This window comes from Schistocerca cancellata, chromosome 9, assembly GCF_023864275.1.
Source record: "Schistocerca cancellata isolate TAMUIC-IGC-003103 chromosome 9, iqSchCanc2.1, whole genome shotgun sequence".
NCBI classification, from domain to species: domain Eukaryota; kingdom Metazoa; phylum Arthropoda; class Insecta; order Orthoptera; family Acrididae; genus Schistocerca; species Schistocerca cancellata.
The window spans coordinates 515,089,559-515,112,038 of NC_064634.1; the positions used below are offsets into that span (position 1 = coordinate 515,089,559).

The 22,480-nt window shown below is 41.0% G+C and overlaps 1 protein-coding gene across 3 annotated transcripts in view; it reads left to right on the forward strand.

Annotated features, from left to right (window-relative positions):
• Positions 1-22,480, forward strand: part of LOC126100698 (putative fatty acyl-CoA reductase CG8306) — a 225,221-nt gene that overhangs the window by 179,166 nt on the left and 23,575 nt on the right. For all 3 annotated transcript variants that reach the window (XM_049911314.1, XM_049911313.1, XM_049911315.1), the window contains exon 7: positions 2,540-2,779. In XM_049911314.1, the coding sequence (XP_049767271.1) occupies positions 2,540-2,779 (240 nt within the window). The remainder of the gene's footprint in view (positions 1-2,539; positions 2,780-22,480) is intronic.

The window sequence follows — 22,480 nt, forward strand, 5'->3', positions numbered from 1 at the left end:
TCGGCAGTTGACCATCTCGTCACTTTGTCCACCCATGTCATCAGTGGTTTTCTGTGGAAATCCCAGATGGTGGCTGTGTGTTTAGATTTAGAGAAAGCCTAAGACACCTGCTGGAGGACTGGTATCCTCTGTACTCTGTACACTTGGGGCTTCTGTGGCCACCTGCCCCGTTTCCTTGAGGGTAGGAAACTTTCTTGGTCCTCACACGTCTTACCTGACAGCCCGCTGTACTCGGTGACTCACTGTTCTAAGTGTCCTCAGTGGTACTTTCTTGGGAGCAGATTGAACGACCCTCCTCTGTTTGTACTGGCCTTTCTCCATTTGAAAGTAGATTATGGGTGCTCTGTTTATCCATCTGCACGTCCGTCCCTCTTACACTGTCTCAGCACCATCTATAATCGTGACATCCATCTGGCCACTGGTGCCTTTTACGCTAGCCCAGTTGTGAGTCTGTATGCAGAAGCTACTGAACTACCACTGTCCTGCCGCTATGATTTTCTTCTCAGCAGATATGCATGCAGTTTGTCTGCCATACATGGCCACCCATCCTATGCTGCCTCCTTGAGTGACTCCCTTGATTGACAGTATGTGGTGCATCCTTCTTCTCTGTTACCTCCTGGAGTTCACTTTTGCTCTGGCTCCAGCAGCTTAACATCACGCCACCTGCAACTTTCTTGGTGGCTGTAAACCCTTCACCGCCTTGGCTTCGTGTGGTGGCATGTGCTCACCTTGGCCTTTGTTTGCTTCCTAAGGACACTACTCCATTGCTTTTAGTTTCGTGACCTCCGCATGGAGGTTCATGACAGTGCCTTTATATACCTTGATGGCTCTTGGACTGAGTGTGGTGTCGTGTGTGTGCCTTTGTAATTGGCACCACCATTTTTCACTATCGGTCTCCGGAACACTGTTCAGTATTTACAGTAGAGCTCTTCGCGCAGTATCATGCCACACAGTACATCCGGCGGCACAGGGTTTTCAATTGCATCATCTGATCAGATGCTCTCAGTGCACTTCAAAGTTTGTGTGCTGTACACTGTCCATCCCTTATTGCAGTGGGTCCAGAAAAGCTGTCACTTGCTCACTCTTGGAGCAGCCACTGTGACGTTCATGTGGGATGCAGGACACATCAATCTGACAAGTAATGAGGTTGCTGATGCTGATGCCAAGGCTGCAGTCATCAACCTCAGCCTGCTAGTTGTTACATTCCCTCTAATGATTTCTGTGTTGCTGTCTTTTAGCAGGTGGGATCACTTTGGCATCACCACTGACCTTCCCTTCACAGGAACAAGCTCTGAGTCGTTAAGCCTCTCCCAGCGATTTGGACGAACTGCTCTCAGCTCTTTTGTCATGAGGAGATAATTTTAGCTAGGTTGCATAGTAGGCACTGTCTTTTTAGCCATCGCCATTTGTTAAGTGGTGCTTCCCCACCACTTTGTGCACATTGCGACAACTGTTTGTGGTCCACAATGCCCCCCCCCCCCCCCCCCCCCCGCCCCCACCTTTTGGGGAAAAAAAACTGCTTACGTTCTCGCGTGTGTTCTCTGAATTATAGGCCATTTTAGCAAACGAACTGCGGCCTGTTGACCATGTTTTACTTTTTCTGTCATAACAATATGGCTAATCCCATTTAATTTTCAGTTCAGGACCTTCGTTTTTTTCTCCATATGGCGCAATTTATTGACCTTTCTCTATGTCCCTGGTTTTAGCTGTCCACTCTTCCGTTGATTGGCAGTGACATGTAGTCACTTTTAACTCCTCCTTGTTTTCGTGTTCTACAGTTTTGACATGGGCGCATGTGACCCAAGTTGTTTTTGTGCCCTAAAACAAAACAATACAAAGTGAAGCATGGTGGTGTCCAAAATAATTTCCTTATTGATGACGGCTTCATTCTTATTTTATTATTTTATTTATTTACGTATTTAGTGTGTGATAAATTTGCTAACTTCTGTGGTTTAAAAATACTTGGCTTCTGTTTCTGGGTGTCTTCAGCGTCATAATTGAGCTGAAACTCTTTTTAAGGAAAACATAGTTTGAGGAAACAGTATTGTTGTCCCCAGAGATTTGTAAATGGGGTTGTGTGTGAATGTCAATTAAGTCTGAATTTTGTTCTGTGTTCATTAAATAGTGTTACTGTGTGAATATGAACTGTGGCTAATGTCTGTATGTCCCCCATTCCTGCTTACATTTTTGTTTTACAGGTAATATTTTGTGTGTTGCGTCATTAGTCTTACAGTACTACGTATAATGACACACATTGTGTGTTCATATTTTTCTTTTTTTTCTCTTGATTTAATCTAGATTAACCTTCTTTACATAGTAAATAGTTCTTTTTTATCAAATTTAGGAGCAAAGGTAACAGTTCACCCAATATTAGAGGCCATGACGTATCGACAGGCATCTAAGTGAGACCGAAAACTTGCTAGCTTTGGGATGACTCAGATGGTTCAGTGAGTTGTTACCATTGCTCCTAAATTATTTACGTTCTAGGAAGATTTTCCATTATTGTGTTGTTTTGTATGACTTGTTTTTGTTTTGACAGGCCCAATAAGGTACTGGTGTACCACTGCACGTCGAGCACACGCAATCCTTTCCGCTGGGCAAAGATAGAGAATCAAGTGAACACCTACCTCCACAAGTATCCTCTCAACTCAGCTGTGTGGTACCCTCACCTGAAGTTTCTGCCCAGTTTGCTTCTCTTCCGAATTTCGGCAATTTTTGTGCACTTCGCTCCAGCTTATGTGCTAGATACAGTCATGCGTGTAGCTGGCGGTAGACCAATGTGAGTATTTTTATGGAATTAATGTGTCCATTCATTAAGTCAATAGTGTGTCATTGAAGGTAACGTATTTTCTGTTTGTGTAGCTTAGGAATCTGAGAAATCCTTGGAAATACACACAGCGTGGCCAAAACTTCTATGTGCATGTTCCTCGTTGCCCCAAAAGATACCAGCTAATGCAACTCGTGGAATTGAGGTCTTGCCTTTTTGCTAATGCAGTGTGTAATTTTAGGGGGAACATTGTAATGTAACTTGGTGTATACAAAAGTGAGATTTATATTTCAATTGTAGCACAGTGATTACTTAACACGGGGCAGTTAATGTTATTGCTCACCTCAGTGATGTGCCTTCAGCTGGGCGCTTGAGAAAATCCACAGGTTTCCTTGAAGCAGCCCTTATTTTGTAGACAAACTGTTATCGCATTGTGAAAAACGTACTATGTACAGTAAACATTCTGTTAAACATTCACATTGCTTACCATATTTACCCAAATGCAAGCGAGCCCTTTCTTCTGATTTTCATGGTGTTATTTTCTGTTGCTCAGATTCATGCGTAAAGCCTGAGTTTTGCCACAAAAGCTGCTGGATTAGTGGTATTCATATCAGTAAAAATTAAACTCTTTGTGTATATACCATCAATATTGACATTTTTAAGAAACGTGAAGAAGTTGACAAATATGGTAAATACAATTTTATGTTTTGACAGCTCCAATTCCATTTGGAAGTTGTTGGCACACATCGGTGTACATAAAGCCATTTCTCAATGCAGGATTTTGGAAATTACTACAGTCAGTCATCTCATTTTATTCTTCAATTTTTTATTTTCCATTACCAGTTCCGAATAGCCTACCGATCATCAGGCATCATATATATATATATATATATATATATACATATATATATATATATATAATAGAGGGAAACATTCCACGTGGGAAAAATATATTTAAAAAGAAAGATGATGAGACTTACCCAACAAAAGCGCTGGCAGGTCGATAGACACACAAATAAACACAAACATACACACAAAACTCTAGCTTTCGCAACCAACGGTTGCCTCGTCAGGAAAGAGGGAAGGAGAAGGAAAGACAAAAGGATATGGGTTTTAAGGGAGAGGGTAAGGAGTCATTCCAATCCCGGGAGCGGAAAGACTTACCTTAGGGGGAAAAAAGGACAGGTATACACTCGCACACACACACATATCCATCCATACATACAAGACACAAGCAGACATTTGTAAAGGCAAAGAGTTTGAGCAGAGATGTCAGTCGGGACGGAAGTATAGAGGCAAAGATGATGTTGAAAGACAGGTGAGGTATGAGCGGCGGCAGATTGAAATTAGGAATTAGCGGAGATTGAGGCCTGGCGGATAGCGAGAAGAGAGGATATGCTGAAGGGCAAGTTCCCATCTCCGGAGTTCTGACAGGTTGGTGTTAGTGGGAAGTATCCAGATAACCCGGACGGTGTAACACTGTGCCAAGATGTGCTGGCCGTGCACCAAGGCATGTTTAGCCACAGGGTGATCCTCATTACCAACAAACACTGTCTGCCTGTGTCCATTCATGCGAATGGACAGTTTGTTGCTGGTCATTCCCACATAGAACGCTTCACAGTGTAGGCAGGTCAGTTGGTAAATCACGTGGGTGCTTTCACACGTGGCTCTGCCTTTGATCGTGTACACCTTCCGGGTTACAGGACTGGAATAGGTGGTGGTGGGAGGGTGCATGGGACAGGTTTTACACCGGGGGCGGTTACAGGGGTAGGAGCCAGAGGGTAGGGAAGGTGGTTTGGGGATTTCATAGGGATGAACTAAGAGGTTACGAAGGTTAGGTGGACGGCGGAAAGACACTCTTGGTGGAGTGGGGAGGATTTCATGAAGGATGGATCTCATTTCAGGGCAGGATTTGAGGAAGTCGTATCCCTGCTGGAGAGCCACATTCAGAATCTGATCCAGTCCCGGAAAGTATCCTGTCACAAGTGGGGCACTTTTGGGGTTCTTCTGTGGAAGGTTCCGGGTTTGAGGAGATGAGGAAGTGGCTCTGGTTATTTGCTTCTGTACCAGGTCGGGAGGGTAGTTACGGGATGCAAAAGCTGTTTTCAGGTTGTTGGTGTAATGGTTCAAGGATTCCGGACTGGAGCAGATTCGTTTGCCACGAAGACCTAGGCTGTAGGGAAGGGACCGTTTGATGTGGAATGGGTGGCAGCTGTCATAATGGAGGTACTGTTGCTTGTTGGTGGGTTTGATGTGAACGGACGTGTGAAGCTGGCCATTGGACAGGTGGAGGTCAACGTCAAGGAAAGTGGCATGGGATTTAGAGTAGGACCAGGTGAATCTGATGGAACCAAAGGAGTTGAGGTTGGAGAGGAAATTCTGGAGTTCTTCTTCACTGTGAGTCCAGATCATGAAAATGTCATCAATAAATCTGTACCAAACTTTGGGTTGGCAGGCCTGGGTAACCAAGAAGGCTTCCTCTAAGCGACCCATGAATAGGTTGGCGTACGAGGGGGCCATCCTGGTACCCATGGCTGTTCCCTTTAATTGTTGGTATGTCTGGCCTTCAAAAGTGAAGAAGTTGTGGGTCAGGATGAAGCTGGCTAAGGTAATGAGGAAAGAAGTTTTAGGTAGGGCGGCAGGTGATCGGCGTGAAAGGAAGTGCTCCATCGCAGCGAGGCCCTGGACATGCGGAATATTTGTGTATAAGGAAGTGGCATCAATGGTTAAAAGGATGATTTCCGGGGGTAACAGACTGGGTAGGGATTCCAGGCGTTCGAGAACGCAAAGAGTTTGGGCAGAGATGTCAGTCGGGACGGAAGTACAGAGGCAAAGATGATGTTGAAAGACAGGTGAGGTATGAGCGGCGGCAGATTGAAATTAGAAATTAGCGGAGATTGAGGCCTGGCGGATAGCGAGAAGAGAGGATATGCTGAAGGGCAAGTTCCCATCTCCGGAGTTCAGACAGGTTGGTGTTAGTGGGAAGTATCCAGATAACCCGGACGGTGTAACACTGTGCCAAGATGTGCTGGCCGTGCACCAAGGCATGTTTAGCCACAGGGTGATCCTCATTACCAACAAACACTGTCTGCCTGTGTCCATTCATGCGAATGGACAGTTTGTTGCTGGTCATTCCCACATAGAACGCTTCACAGTGTAGGCAGGTCAGTTGGTAAATCACGTGGGTGCTTTCACACGTGGCTCTGCCTTTGATCATGTACACCTTCCGGGTTACAGGACTGGAATAGGTGGTGGTGGGAGGGTGCATGGGACAGGTTTTACACCGGGGGCGGTTACAGGGGTAGGAGCCAGAGGGTAGGGAAGGTGGTTTGGGGATTTCATGGGGATGAACTAAGAGGTTACGAAGGTTAGGTGGACGGCGGAAAGACACTCTTGGTGGAGTGGGGAGGATTTCATGAAGGATGGATCTCATTTCAGGGCAGGATTTGAGGAAGTCGTATCCCTGCTGGAGAGTCACATTCAGAATCTGATCCAGTCCCGGAAAGTATCCTGTCACAAGTGGGGCACTTTTGGGGTTCTTCTGTGGAAGGTTCCGGGTTTGAGGAGATGAGGAAGTGGCTCTGGTTATTTGCTTCTGTACCAGGTCGGGAGGGTAGTTACGGGATGCAAAAGCTGTTTTCAGGTTGTTGGTGTAATGATTCAAGGATTCCGGACTGGAGCAGATTCGTTTGCCACGAAGACCTAGGCTGTAGGGAAGGGACCGTTTGATGTGGAATGGGTGGCAGCTGTCATAATGGAGGTACTGTTGCTTGTTGGTGGGTTTGATGTGGACGGACGTGTGAAGCTGGCCATTGGACAGGTGGAGGTCAACGTCAAGGAAAGTGGCATGGGATTTAGAGTAGGACCAGGTGAATCTGATGGAACCAAAGGAGTTGAGGTTGGAGAGGAAATTCTGGAGTTCTTCTTCACTGAGAGTCCAGATCATGAAAATGTCATCAATAAATCTGTACCAAACTTTGGGTTGGCAGGCCTGGGTAACCAAGAAGGCTTCCTCTAAGCGACCCATGAATAGGTTGGCGTACGAGGGGGCCATCCTGGTACCCATGGCTGTTCCCTTTAATTGTTGGTATGTCTGGCCTTCAAAAGTGAAGAAGTAGTTGGTCATGATGAAGCTGGCTAAGGTAATGAGGAAAGAGGTTTTAGGTAAGGCGGCAGGTGATCGGCGTGAAAGGAAGTGCTCCATCGCAGCGAGGCCCTGGACATGCGGAATATTTGTGTATAAGGAAGTGGAATCAATGGTTACAAGGATGGTTTCCGGGGGTAAGAGACTGGGTAGGGATTCCAGGCGTTCGAGAAAGTGGTTGGTGTCTTTGATGAAGGATGGGAGACTGCATGTAATGGGTTGAAGGTGTTGATCTACGTAGGCAGAGATGCGTTCTGTGGGGGCTTGGTAACCAGCTACAATGGGACGGCCGGGATGATTGGGTTTGTGAATTTTGGGAAGAAGGTAGAAGGTAGGGGTGCGGGGTGTTGGTGGGGTCAGGTGAAAGGTTTTGTAGGGGGCCTAAGGTTCTGAGGATTCCTTGAAGCTCCGCCTGGACATCAGGAATGGGATTACCATGGCAAACTTTGTAAGTAGTGTTGTCTGAAAGCTGACACAGTCCCTCAGCCACGTACTCCCGACGATCAAGTACCACAGTCGTGGAACCCTTGTCCGCCGGAAGAATGACGATGGATTGGTCAGCCTTCAGATCACGGATAGCCTGGGCTTCAGCAGTGGTGATGTTGGGAGTAGGATTAAGGTTTTTTAAGAAGGATTGAGAGGCAAGGCTGGAAGTCAGAAATTCCTGGAAGGTTAGGAGAGGGTGATTTTGAGGAAGAGGAGGTGGGTCCCGCTGTGACGGAGGACGGAACTGTTCCAGGCATGGTTCAATTTGGATAGTATCTTGGGGAGTTGGATCATTAGGAGTAGGATTAGGATCATTTTTCTTCGTGGCAAAGTGATATTTCCAGCAGAGAGTACGGGTGTAGGACAGTAAATCTTTGACAAGGGCTGTTTGGTTAAATCTGAGAGTGGGGCTGAAGGTGAGGCCTTTGGATAGGACAGAGGTTTCGGATTGGGAGAGAGGTTTGGAGGAGAGGTTAACTACTGAATTGGGGTGTTGTGGTTTCAGATTGTGTTGATTGGAATTTTGAGGTTTTGGAGGGAGTGGAGCTGGAAGTGGGAGATTGAGTAGATGGGAGAGACTAGGTTTGTGTGCAATGAGAGGAGGTTGAGGTTTGCTGGAATGGTTGTGAAGGGTGAGTGAGTTGCCTTTCCGGAGGTGGGAAACCAGAAGATTGGATAGTTCTTTAAGGTGGAGGGTGGCATGCTGTTCTAATTTGCGGTTGGCCTGTAGGAGGATGCTCTGAACAACCGGTGTGGATGTGGGAGAGGAAAGATTGAGGACTTTTATTAGGGACAGGAGTTGATGGGTGTGTTGCTTGGCTGAGTGGATGTGTAGGTGAAGGATTAGGTGGGTGAGGGCAATGGATTGTTCGGTTTGGAACTGGTATAGGGACTGATGGAAAGAAGGGTTGCAGCCAGAGATGGGAACTTTAAGTGTGAGGCCTTTGGGGGTGATGCCCAATGTCAGACAAGCCTGAGAAAATAAAATATGGGAGTGTAATCTGGCTAGGGCGAAGGCATGTTTGCGGAGGGAATGTAAATAAAACTTAATGGGGTCGTTGTGGAGGTGTTGTGAGGGTGACATGGTACTAGAAGGTGGAAAGTGGAACACGAGGCTGAAATGAAAATGAAAATAAATATAAAAATATATGGGGAGAGATAAAGGTAAAACTAGAAATCAAATGGAGATCTGGTGTGAAAAAAGGCGAAAAAGGGTTGGTTAGAGCTGGGCTATGTTGATCCTATGGTGAACTTGTGTAGGTAGATAATGATGTGCATAAAGGTTAGGTGGTTATGTTGCCGCCAAAACACGTTAAAGGGTGGAGAAATACGGGAAAATTTCGAAAAAACTACGTGAGGATGTATTAAAAGGGTGGTTTGGTGGTGGCAGATTATGGAAATGGGTTTTAAGGGAGAGGGTAAGGAGTCATTCCAATCCCGGGAGCGGAAAGACTTACCTTAGGGGGAAAAAAGGACAGGTATACACTTGCACACACCCACATATCCATCCGCATATACACAGACACAAGCAGACATTTGTAAAGGCAAAGAGTTTGGGCAGAGATGTCAGTCGGGACGGAAGTACAGAGGCAAAGATGATGTTGAAAGACAGGTGAGGTATGAGCGGCGGCAGATTGAAATTAGAAATTAGCGGAGATTGAGGCCTGGCGGATAGCGAGAAGAGAGGATATGCTGAAGGGCAAGTTCCCATCTCCGGAGTTCAGACAGGTTGGTGTTAGTGGGAAGTATCCAGATAACCCGGACGGTGTAACACTGTGCCAAGATGTGCTGGCCGTGCACCAAGGCATGTTTAGCCACAGGGTGATCCTCATTACCAACAAACATATATATATATATATATAATAGAGGGAAACATTCCACGTGGGAAAAATATATTTAAAAAGAAAGATGATGAGACTTACCAAACAAAAGCGCTGGCAGGTTGATAGACACACAAACAAACACAAACATACACACAAAATCTAGCTTTCGCAACCAATGGTTGCCTCGTCAGGAAAGAGGGAAGGAGAGGGAAAGACAAAAGGATTTGGGTTTTAAGGGAGAGGGTAAGGAGTCATCCCAATCCCGGGAGCGGAAAGACTTACCTTAGGGGGAAAAAAGGAGGGAAATAAGGACAGGTATACACTCGCGCACACACACACATATCCATCCTCATATACACAGACACAGGCAGACATTTTGCCTTTACAAATGTCTGCCTGTGTCTGTGTATATGAGGATGGATATGTGTGTGTGTGCGAGTGTATACCTGTCCTTATTTCCCTCCTTTTTTCCCCCTAAGGTAAGTCTTTCCGCTCCCGGGATTGGGATGACTCCTTACCCTCTCCCTTAAAACCCAAATCCTTTTGTCTTTCCCTCTCCTTCCCTCTTTCCTGACGAGGCAACCATTGGTTGCGAAAGCTAGATTTTGTGTGTATGTTTGTGTTTGTCTGTGTGTCTATCGACCTGCCAGCGCTTTTGTTTGGTAAGTCTCATCATCTTTCTTTTTAAATATATATATATATATATATATATATATATATATATATATATATATATATAGATGATGAGACTTACCAAACAAAAGCGCTGGCATTCCCACGTGGAATGTTTCCCTCTATTATATATATATATATATATATATATATATATATATATATATATATATATATGACTATAATAGAGGGAAACGTTCCACGTGGGAAAAATATATTTAAAAAGAAAGATGATGAGACTTACCAAACAAAAGCGCTGGCAGGTCGATAGACACACAGACAAACACAAACATACACACAAAATCTAGCTTTCGCAACCAATGGTTGCCTCGTCAGGAAAGAGGGAAGGAGAGGGAAAGACAAAAGGATTTGGGTTTTAAGGGAGAGGGTAAGGAGTCATCCCAATCCCGGGAGCGGAAAGACTTACCTTAGGGGGAAAAAAGGAGGGAAATAAGGACAGGTATACACTCGCGCACACACACACATATCCATCCTCATATACACAGACACAGGCAGACATTTTGCCTTTACAAATGTCTGCCTGTGTCTGTGTATATGAGGATGGATATGTGTGTGTGTGCGAGTGTATACCTGTCCTTATTTCCCTCCTTTTTTCCCCCTAAGGTAAGTCTTTCCGCTCCCGGGATTGGGATGACTCCTTACCCTCTCCCTTAAAACCCAAATCCTTTTGTCTTTCCCTCTCCTTCCCTCTTTCCTGACGAGGCAACCATTGGTTGCGAAAGCTAGATTTTGTGTGTATGTTTGTGTTTGTCTGTGTGTCTATCGACCTGCCAGCGCTTTTGTTTGGTAAGTCTCATCATCTTTCTTTTTAAATATATATATATATATATATATATATATATATATATATATTTTGCATGTCTGCAGCATTTTCGGTGTCATGTAGTGGTGGCAAGGTGCAAAAACGAAACATGTAAGCAGTGAATGTGGTGCAAATTATTTACATTATGAGATTGATGAATATGCATTACTTACACTTACTAAATATGTAACTGTAAATAGTGCATGTAAATTTGAACTTGTAAGGTAAATAATTCTTGCCACATTCAGTGCTTGCGTGTTTAATTTTTAGATCTTGCCAAAGCTACACAGTGCTGCAGACATGCAGTAAATATGTACCATTTGATGATGGATCTCTAGATGATTCAGAATGGGCAATAGAAAATAAAAATTGAAGAATAAAACAAAAGGCAACTGATTGCAGAAATTTCTGAGATCCTGTATTCATCACAGTCGCAGAATTACGCATGCATTATGGATAAAATTTTTATTCCTCAATGCTGCCAATATTTGCGACATAACAATAAGTCCCAACTGTGTTCAGCAGTGCAGTACAGTGAGATTCGCCTGGGACATCACCAATCACAACCCACCTGCGTGGAAGTCCCAGCTACAGCTGCCTTTGTTCTAGGCGGCTCTGTCCTTATGTGTTCATCAAACAACATTGACAGACGTAGGAGACACTGCAGGAGACAGATTTTTTGCGGTGATGATGATACTTACAGTTCGCATTTTGTACAGATCACTAGTGTTGGAAATGATTTTTGTACACCAGTTATGTTGGCTAGAATCTTAAAAAAGTAGTATAACGAAGTATCAGTACCAGAAAAGATACAAATCAGCGTCTTGAATATGTGGCTTGCTCTTCGCCCAGTTTATGTCCTTTAAGCAAAGTGTGATTCTGTCAAGTCAAAATGTAACATTCTTGGATGATAACACTATATCTCATTGACAGAAAAAATGCTTCAAAATTGTAAAGGCTTTTGTGGTCACTTGTTGACAAACTACCTGTTGGCTTCTGTCTCGGGTTCTTCGGCCGACATTCATCTGATGATTTCACTGGCATATTCACCACTAGCAATGGAAGGTGAAGCTTTGACCATGCCAGCCACTTGTGCTGGTGAAATGTCAGTAAAATCATTAGACAAATGTCTGCCAAAGAACCCAAGACAGAAGCCAATATGTAATTTGTAAAAAATGCTTCAAATGACATTCGTGTAATATGGAAAGAGTGACATGCAACTCGAACACATTCCGGTACAGCCTATAAAAGTAACAGTGGCCTTAGCTACTCTAGTTCCACTTGGAATATTGCGGGACAACCAGGAGATCCAGGAAAAACACAGGAATTTTTTCATCTGAGAGAAACCCGGGATAAACCCTGGTTTTTTTAGAATTCCAGGAATTTATTTTTTGTTTCTGTTTTCAGTTAAATTTTTGTAATTTTGACTGGTAAGAAACAATGCTCTAACAAAGGCTATTATGTATCCAACTACTGCAGAATAATACTGCAGGAATAAAACGTGAAAGAGAGAAAAAAAAGAAAATAAAACTTAAGTTACAAAGGAAATGTGCCATATACAACAACAAAACTGTCCTCATACAAGTGTCTGCCAACAGCAAAATATGTCAAAGGCCTTGGAAAAACCATGCAATGCTTCATAACAACAAATTGCCTCTGATGAGTATGACGTCACAACTGTTTACTTTAGATTCATTTGAGTAGTTGCGGGCGAGCACATGCGCATACGCAGTTGAGTCACGCATGTGTAGTACCTTCTCCAGCTTCTGGCTACAGAAGTGTGGCTGTTAGCTGTATAAGCAGCAGCAGCAGCAAGCACAAGATGCTACCCGGAAAAACTTTGCTGTCACATGTAAGCTACCAGATTCAGTGGGGGCAAACCAGGGTATGTACCTCAGATGGCAATTTCAGGGAAGGGGAGGGAGGCTGCCAAATTCATAATCTTGAGGAAAAAACCTTTCCACAAAGCGCCTAGTATCCAGTGCATGTTGGTCTGTCGATTATTTGTATGATTTTGAAACATATCCCTGTTGGTTTTTTAACATTTTTGAACATATTCTAAGTTTATTTCTGAATGATTCATAAGTTGATTTTTGAATGTAAGCGTAGTGTACGTCATGTCTCTGCCAGGGAATCCCCGTCGCAATTAGAAATAACTGTTGAAAATATTTTTAATAATCATTTTCTAAATGTTGTGGATATAGTAGGATCCAGGTGTTCATTAGAAGATGCTAGGCTGTTAATGGAAGAGGCCATACCTATGCAATTTGATAAAATTGAAATCTCACCCACTTCTCCCTATGAAATTAGGAAAATAATAAACTTGCTTAAAACCAAAAACTCACATGGAATTGATGGCATTTCCAGCAAAATACTAAAAGCTTGTTCTCAACAGATAAGTAAGATTCTCAGCCACCCGTGTAATAGCTCTCTGGAACAGGGCATTTTCCCTGATAGACTGAAATATGCTATTGTTATACCTTTGCATAAAAAGGGGGATAGATCTGATGTCAACAATTACCGTCCAATCTCCCTTCTAACAGCTTTATCCAAAATTTTTGAGAAAGTGATGTGTTCAAGAGTAGCTTCACATATCTGTAACAATGAAGTACTAACAAAATGTCAGTTTGGTTTTCAGAAAGGCTTTTCAACAGAAAATGTCACATATGCTTTCGCTAATCAAATTTTGAATGATCTGAATAACCGAACACCACCCATTGGGATTTTTTGTGATCTCTCAAAGGCTTTTGATTGTGTAAATCATGAAATTCTGCTAGACAAGCTCAAGTATTGTGGCATGAGTGGGACAGTGCACAAATGGTTTAATTCGTACGTAACTGGAAGAGTGCAGAAAGTTGAAATAAGTAGTTCTCATAATATGCAAAGATCAGCACATTCCTCAAACTGGGGAACTATCAAGAATGGGGTTCCACAAGGGTCAGTCTTGGGTCCTTTGTTGTTCTTAATATATATTAATGACTTGCCATTCTATATTCATGAAGAGGCAAAGTTAGTTCTCTTTGCTGATGATACAAGTATAGTAATCACACCTGACAAACAAGAATTAACTGATGAAATTGTCAATATTGTCTTTCAGAAAATTACTAAGTGGTTCCTTGTAAACGGACTCTCACTGAATTTTGATAAGACACAGTACATATAGTTCCGTACAGTGAATGGTATGACGCCATTAATAAATATAGACCTTAATCAGAAGCATATAGCTAAGGTAGAATATTCAAAATTTTTGGATGTGTCCATTGATGAGAGATTAAATTGGAAGAAACACATTGATGATCTGCTGAAACATTTGACATCAGCTACTTATGCAATAAGGGTCATTGCAAATTTTAGTGATAAACATCTTAGTAAATTAGCTTACTACTCCTATTTTCACTCATTGCTTTCATATGACATCATATTTTGGGGTAATTCATCACTGAGGAATAAAGTATTTATTGCACAAAAGCGTGTAATCAGAATAATAGCTGGAGTCCACCCAAGATCATCCTGCAGACATTTATTTAAGGATCTAGGGATATTCACAGTAGCTTCTCAGTATATATACTCCCTTATGAAATTTGTTATTAACAACCAAACCCAATTCAAAAGTAATAGCAGTGTGCATAACTACAATACTAGGAGAAAGGATGATCTTCACTATTCAAGATTAAATCTAACTTTGGCACAGAGAGGGGTGAATTATACTGGCACTAAAGTCTTTGGTCACTTACCAAATAGTATCAAAAGTCTGACAGATAACCAACAAGTATTTAAGAAGAAATTAAAAGAATTTCTGAATGACAACTCCTTCTACTCCATAGAGGAATTTTTAGATATAAATTAAAAAAAAAATATTAAAAAAAATAAAAAAAAAAATAAAAACACAAAAAAATGAAAAAGTTGTTATATTAACTTAAGTATGTTGTTAAATTAACTTATGTCATGTATTGAAAAATTTGACTCGTTCCACATCATTACGAAATACCGTATTCATGATCCATGGAACTAGTATTAATCTAATCTAATCTAATCTAATCTGTCCTGCAGACAGAAGGGGGCTATATGAGCTGAGCGGAATAAAGCCAAACGGGTGAATGGCAATTGCTGTTTGTTTATGTGGTTGACTGGGTTTGTGGATGATCAGTGTTGTTATAATTGCCAGCGAAATCCATAGATTCAGACTACCAGAGTGGAAGTAAACGACTAACAGGAATAATACAGGTAGGTAAGAAAGATGACATATTATCTTCTTGGTGTATCCAAGAAAATGAAATTTTAGTAGAAAAATTTTGGCCAGACTGCTACACTGATAAGGACTAGTTGTACTTTCCCAGGTAGCAGCTGCCTGAGTTCTATTCTGGGAGTAACGTGGAAAACGCATTGTATGAAAACGTAATAACGCCTAACAGGAGAATAAAAGTGGGATAAATAAACCATTGATACCGGTACTTTGTGAATTATATTCTGTCATGTTATAAAAATGACCATCTGTGCCAAAACAGTCTCGTTTATTTGATGTGTGTTACAATTGTTGCAGTATTAGACAGGCCTATTTCGTTTTATTTAGCAGACAGTGACAAAATACACGTAATCAGATTGAGAAACCACACCAGTCTTGGGTACTGTTTGTATTAACAGCGTTTTCAGTATTAGACAATGACATTTTGTTTTTTCGTGTAGCAAAACATTTAACAAACTTTGATGAGGTAATGGATCCTCTCGCAGAAAGGCAGGCACGCCATGTAAAGCTGTAGCAAGGTTTGAGAGAAAAAAAATGGTCGGACTTAAGGATTGAAGAAATGTGTACTGTCTCGCTTGTCTCTTCTAAAGGTTTCATGTATCCTATATTTAATTTTGTCACTCACAAAAGCAAGTTATTAGCTATAGGCAATAAACAATGCAAATTTTTCTGAAGAGTTCTTGTTCTCCCGGTTACAAATTATCCCATCCAATATTAATTGAGAGGGTCCCCCCCCCCTCCCCCCCTCTCCAGATGCACAGAGCAGTTTGAGTTATAGTGGGGTGGTGGAAATCTCCACGTGACCTGCATTTGCGTTTAGTGATTTAGCTGTTTCCTCTTCGTCTGTTGCTCTCACATCAAATGAAAATAAAATGGATTTTTGTGGCCAGGAGCTATCAAGTGAATTAAAATACATTGACATGAGTACGGAAGGCTAAAATATGTTATTAGTTTCAGATTTTATTTTATTTCCACTTTTCTGACAGTCAAGCATTAATCGCCTTGCAGAACAATGAAGTTATTTTTGTTGGTTTGCTAAAGAAATTTAGCTTTTATTAATGTTTTTTGCTGAGGCAGTCAATTTTGAAATGAAGCGTTAAATTCCACGCTATTGGCTAGTTTCAACTGCTTGCTGCATTTCAAAAGTGCATGTTTTCATCATCTAGCGCGTATGGCATTATGCCATAATAAAGAACCAAACATGAGATACTACAGTACTAGTACTCAAGAAAATTTACATCCGGATCTGGACATACGAATGTGCACTTTAAGCCGAATTACGCATTTTAGTATGGTTTTGTGAAATTCCGACGCTCTTGAAGTATCCTCTGATGTCTTGTTTTTTTTTTTATGAGGTAATGTAAGATCTTTTAATGTTTTACACGTACGAACACATGGTCTTCGTGCATCATCGTAGCTGCACAAGCGCAGTGACGCCTGTTATCTGGTGCTCTCTGGCAGCTACTGAAACGAACCTATTTCTAACAGATTGCGGGAAAATATTGTGAATGGTTGTTTGAAAAGTGTTACTTTACAAGTAAATTTCCTTTTATGCAAGATCAACTACATGCAAAAATGTGAGATGAATTTCTTAAATCAGAGAGCGTTTGATTCTCATTTAAAAATCAAGTCTTTGAGGACGTACATTTAGGAAAACTTCGAGCGAGTTCAGACATTTATGTCTTTATTAAATTATGTTACTGACACATTTGTGATATATATCTTAAAGTGTAACATGCACCAAAAATGATCAATATTATATGTGAAAGCTTAGCTTCTTTTGCAGCTTATTAATCGTAGAGACCAATATTATATGTGAAAGCTTTGCTTTCCTCGTAGTAACGCTGTGTATATTAATTTAAACCATTAACTTTTCCTATTTGAGTGTACGCTCTACTTAATAGTGATATTGCTATTGACTGACTAAATCACGTGTCCTATGCTAGAATATCCACTGTCATCGGCTGGCGAGATCATGTGACGAGCTATGACTGGTACAAAAGCGCTTTGCAATCTCGATTTCAATGCTTCGGAAAATAACATGCGGTGTTTGGTGGAATTTAAATTTACACTTTCGTAATACGAAAATATTCAGCGTACATGTTGCTGCACATCAAAGATACCCAAAACACTCTCTCTCTCTCTCTCTCTCTCTCTCTCTCTCTCTCTCTTGTTGTTGTTGTTTTTGTTGTTTTGTTCCCTCCTCCCTATTGAGTTTGGTTCTACGCCGGTGTATAAAACCATAACCATTCATAGGATTGATAAGTTTTACAGTTCCGAGGAAAAGTATACTGTCACTTAACATGGAAAAGTATATTTTCACCTAGGAGAAAGTGTAATTTTAACCAGGAAATCCGGGATTTTTTTTTTTTTTTTTTTTTTTTTTTTTTTTTCTTGACCACGTATACACCCTGTTATTGCTGTCGGTGTTTGCGATGTAACAGTAATTTTAAGTATCAGACAGGCTAAATTCAGTTCCATGCACATTGCTACAAGTATTGCTCCCTGCAAATCCCTGAGAGGGATTTTATACCTTATCCATCATATGAGCCATATTTGATTTTATTTTAAACGCAACGTGAAATGAGGGTGATTTTAGTTTTCTCAAAGTCCCATTTCTGGGATGTAGCTTGCATTGAGATCAGCTTACCTTTGAGTAAATACAGTAGTGTTAAAGTTTTCCGGGAATGATGCTGCATCAATTGTACAAGTGTGTGTTGAAAAGTAACATCTCCGTATATATTATGTGAAATTTTTAATGTTTGTCAAATAAAACAAATATTATTGACATTGTACATATATATTTGCAGCCCTCTGCCACTAGACAGCTTGGAATTGTAGCATGTAACATGTCAGTGTGTAATGAGCTGTCAGTGAACCCTCCCACTTGTTGGGAGAAACGTTTGTTGCCAGGGTGACTGTGTTGAGAAATAAACATGTAGATGTTAAGAATAAACATGTAGAATGTTAATTAAGTTTGTTTTATTTAAAAAGCTGTAAGAGTTGTCACATAAAAAATTTGGAGGCATTACTTTTTAGCAAATCTTCATAAACTGTCACTGGGCAAAATCAGTATTTTGGCCATTGTCTCAACTCCTCCAGTGATGTGACATTATGTCAAAATTCTGATACTATTGGTCACCTGTGGTGGAAGTAGTGGGAAACTTAATTGTAACATTACATGCCATGAACTGTTATCAGCGTATGATGTGGGGACCCTGTTTTTCTCTAGGATATGGGTTGGTCTGTAGCAGTTTGTCACCACTAACACTCACATCTAGAGTTGTTTATGTGGCCAGTGGGTTTTTTGATGCCTGTCAGCCAATACAGTGCAACCTCTCTTCATACTGTTAGTACGATTTCATATTTCAGCGACATCTTCGATCTCGCGTTTTGTCATCCCAGAGTGTGTGACAAGTACGTGGGTTTCATTGAAATTTTATTTTGTTGCTGCAGTATTTGTTGTGTTTGGTCACTGTAGATCTTTTGTGCTGTACAAGCGAAATGTAGCACTCGTATTCCTCGATTCATGCTGCTACTGTCTCATGTAGGCTTCTCTAGACTCCACAACTCACCTGGAAAACATACACAGTGCACACTGTGTCTATCTTGTCCTCGGTGGATCCCATCACATACTAGATCTCACGGGTGCTGTAGAAGACAAGCGAGATGTCAACTTGGTGAATGTGCTTACTTAGTTGGTCAGTAACACTCTTCAAGTGATGTAAGTTGGCTGCTGGCTGCAGCTTGTCTATACCATGCACATGTCGTGATCATTTATTTCTTGCTGTGGCTCTGCATATCAACTTGTGGTGGCAACCAATGGCTAAAAATGTTGTCTGCAGCCTTTCAAGCTCAGCTGTTATGTTGGGAGCATCACTTAGGTGCTGTGCGTGGATAGTCAGCAAACAGATGTCAGAGATATGCAGGTGGTGGTGGTGGTGGTGGTGGTGGTGAGGAGGAGGAAACCAGTTGCAATAAAATTTCCCACTCCTTGAGCCACAGAAGACCAATAGTATCAACAGTTTTAAGATTGCGAAGTAATATCATGATTACTAGATAAGTATAGGTGAAATGTGGTGAATCATGTACTACAAAGTGCACCAATAAACCCAGAAGGAAGCCACACTTAACATGTTTTTTATCCAGTGACTGTTACCTGCAATATGATGTGACACTGTACACTGAAAGGCTTTTATGTTAACTGACTGGACTCTGAAGCCTACACAATTATGTCTGCATTTCTTGTTTCTTCTCCAATGATAAACTGACTGTGTCCAAACTGATGACCTGTCAAATTGAAATATTGCCACAGGGTGCCAGGGTGTATAATGTTCACCAGTCTCTGTTAGAGAGCTGTATCATGTACATTATCTGCACCTGTGACACTGTGTGCTTCTGGGCCATGACTTACGTGTGGCTCTCAACATGGAAGCATTCTTATTGCCTCTCAACAAGTACTTCTGGCACTGACTTCTGTACCTTTGCTGCAGTGGAAGTCTCCTGAAATAGGACACAGTATTCCTCAGTGTTTGGCAATTGCTGTCAGTTCAAATTTTCACTTACAGGTATAGTGAGCCTCTTTTGACATTATTGTGCCAGGCGACTGATGACCATAGCTGTTAAGTCCCATAGTGCTCAGAACCATTTGAGCTATTGTGCCAGGAAATTTTAGTTTAAAGTATTAAATAACCACAAACCCTATTCACTGCCCCATGTTTCCATCCAACGAGAAAGTCCAAAAGTTATATAATTTGTGGTAATTTTTGCATTTCCTGCTATTTTAAACCTGACTTCATATAGGTGGCATTTTTCCCATGCCAGAAATTGAGGCCATTTTTAAAAATATCCCGATTTTGGTCTTTATTTCATGTGACTGGAAGTGATTTGTTACTTTTCCGATGCCCAGCACATTTGGGCATTCTTGAGAGCCGCATTCTGGTTTTTCATGACTTTTGACTCCATTTTCGCATCTGGGCCTTGCCGAAATGAAACCGATGCTATCTTTACATGAATTGTGTGCCAAATGAATTTGAGTGCAAAAAGTAATTGTAGATAGGAATATATGCTGATTTGTGTGCTGTCGACAATTAAAAAAAATTGTTCACGTTAATAAACAAAAATCTGCATTCAAACTTAGATTTGATAGCATCATTATGAATTACTGCAGTGGTTATATGAAACTGGATGATTGGCATGCTTTCTGTGCCATGTTGGAATTACTGTTTCAGTACTACTCTTGACATATAAATCTGTATTAACAAAACCATTCAGTAGGATGAGAGGGGATGGAAAATGTTGGTGGTGTGTAAAAAAGGGGAAGGGGGACAAGTACAGAACAATGCTGCAAAGGTATGCGATGTGCAGTTGGTGGTATACTGTTACTTCAATTTTTTCACATCTTGTTGCCAGGGATCATATTTTGTAATGCTGTTACATGTTTGAGTTTTTTATACTATAGTGATGAGACAAGTAGTTCGAAGTCCGCTGTTAACATTATGTAAAACTCATTCTTGCCAAGGAAAGTGTTTAAACTAGCCTACAGCTTAGATGACTCAACTTTTATAGTAGTCTACCAACAGTGGATGTTAATCTGACTTTGAAGCAACTAACATTCTTTCTTTTTTTTTTTTTTTTTTTTTTTTTTTTTTTTTTTTTTTTTTTTTTTTTTTTTTTTCCGCTTGTTTTGCATTTTGGACAAATGTGACATTGTAATTAATGAAATAATTTATCATATACGGCACATATTTAGAATGAACTGGTATAGAGTTAATGTTACAAAAGTTGAATTAGAACTGATCTTCATGTGGACATTGCCATACCATTTAAATACACTTGAAATATTGATTTACATTCCTTTGCATTATTACAAACATTATTTTGTCAAACTTATGATTGAAAATTTTAAGATTTGCAGAAATTACATATGCTATAATTTATCATATGTTGTAAAGTATTTCCTCAGACAGTAATATTATGAAATGTACTAAATGTTTCAAGAGAAATTGCGTTAAGTTTTCCTAACACTAATACTTTTAATTGATAGTAATATTACAGCAGTCAATTCAATGCTAAAATGAATGCGACTTCTGAGTGATATATTTATTCTCAACTGATTTTGATCATTGATCATCTTCACAATGGAAAAATATTGTGACAACTTCATACGTCATACATGCTATTTAACCAGAAAAGATGCCATACCTTACTTGCAAACATAAGAAAATGATACTTCATGCCATAATACTGGCTTGAGCAAATAGAAAACATTGAAAAATGAAACCGTGTGTCAGAAGTTAGTGTGTGAGCAATGGTGCTTTGTGATGCAGGAGCCATGAATTGCTCACCACATATCAAGGTGTTTACTTCTCACATTTTCTTGTATGCATCACGACGTGTCCTGATAGTACCATCAATTAGCAGTTTGTCCCTTTGGCACGAATTCGTGGTGAACTAATCCTTTAAAATGGAAGAAAACTATCAACTTGACTTTGACATTTGACCTGATAAGCTTTTTTGGTCTTTGAGAGCCTTTCCTGACTAGTTGTGAAAATTGAACCTTGGTCTCAACATCATAGTCATAGAACCACGTCTCATCACCAGTTATGATCCTCTTAAGGAATGTCTCATTCTCATTTGCGCGATCCAACAACTCTTCAGATTGTGAGGCGAAGGTCTTTCTTGTCTTGACTTGTAAACTATGGGACCAACTCAGTGGCAACACGATTCAGTCCAAGATGCTGTGTCAGGATTTCATGATGTGATCCACCTGAAATGTTAGATTCTTGTGCATTCTCTCATTCAGTCAATGTTTGATAGGCATGCACAATATCATTGATGTTCCTGACACGAGCATAGTCGGTAGACATTGAAGGGCATCCTGAATGAGGGTCGTCATCATTCCACTCAATACAATGCTGAATAATAAGTAACGGACATACAACAATGAAACTTCTGGCAGTTACACATTAAATACAGGCATGTGCAGGGATGCCAATCGCATTTCGCTCCAATACACCATTGACGCGAGATTACGAATGTTCTGGAATTTTTGAATAGACCTCATAAATTGCAGTTTTGCAACTGTATGAATACTGCAGGAAGTTGAGTTTCTCTTTAAAATCTACTGGCATTCTCTGTGCTAATGTTGTACTTCGTTAGAGAGCAATAGCATTTCTCTGCATTAGCTGATGACACCAAGCGATACTCCCACAAAATTCTCCTTAGGCTAGGCATCCTATCTTTCCTCTGTCTTGCATGTAGGAAAGGACCTTAGCTTCAGGTTCCTGATATTTGCCACATTTCAGTCCCTCAAGTGCTTTTCTCATTGAAGCTGCCTTCTTCCATTTCTCTTCTGAAGCAACCCAGCATCACGCATTAGATTTGTCCAGTCTGTACTTACTTCCAGCACCTCTGTTGGTTGTGATTATTGTGTAACACACAAATGTAAGTTTGAAGCTTGCATCATAACTGTGCCAGATTCCTTGTCTTTATGCTGATTTTCACTCTAAATGGTCTTTCA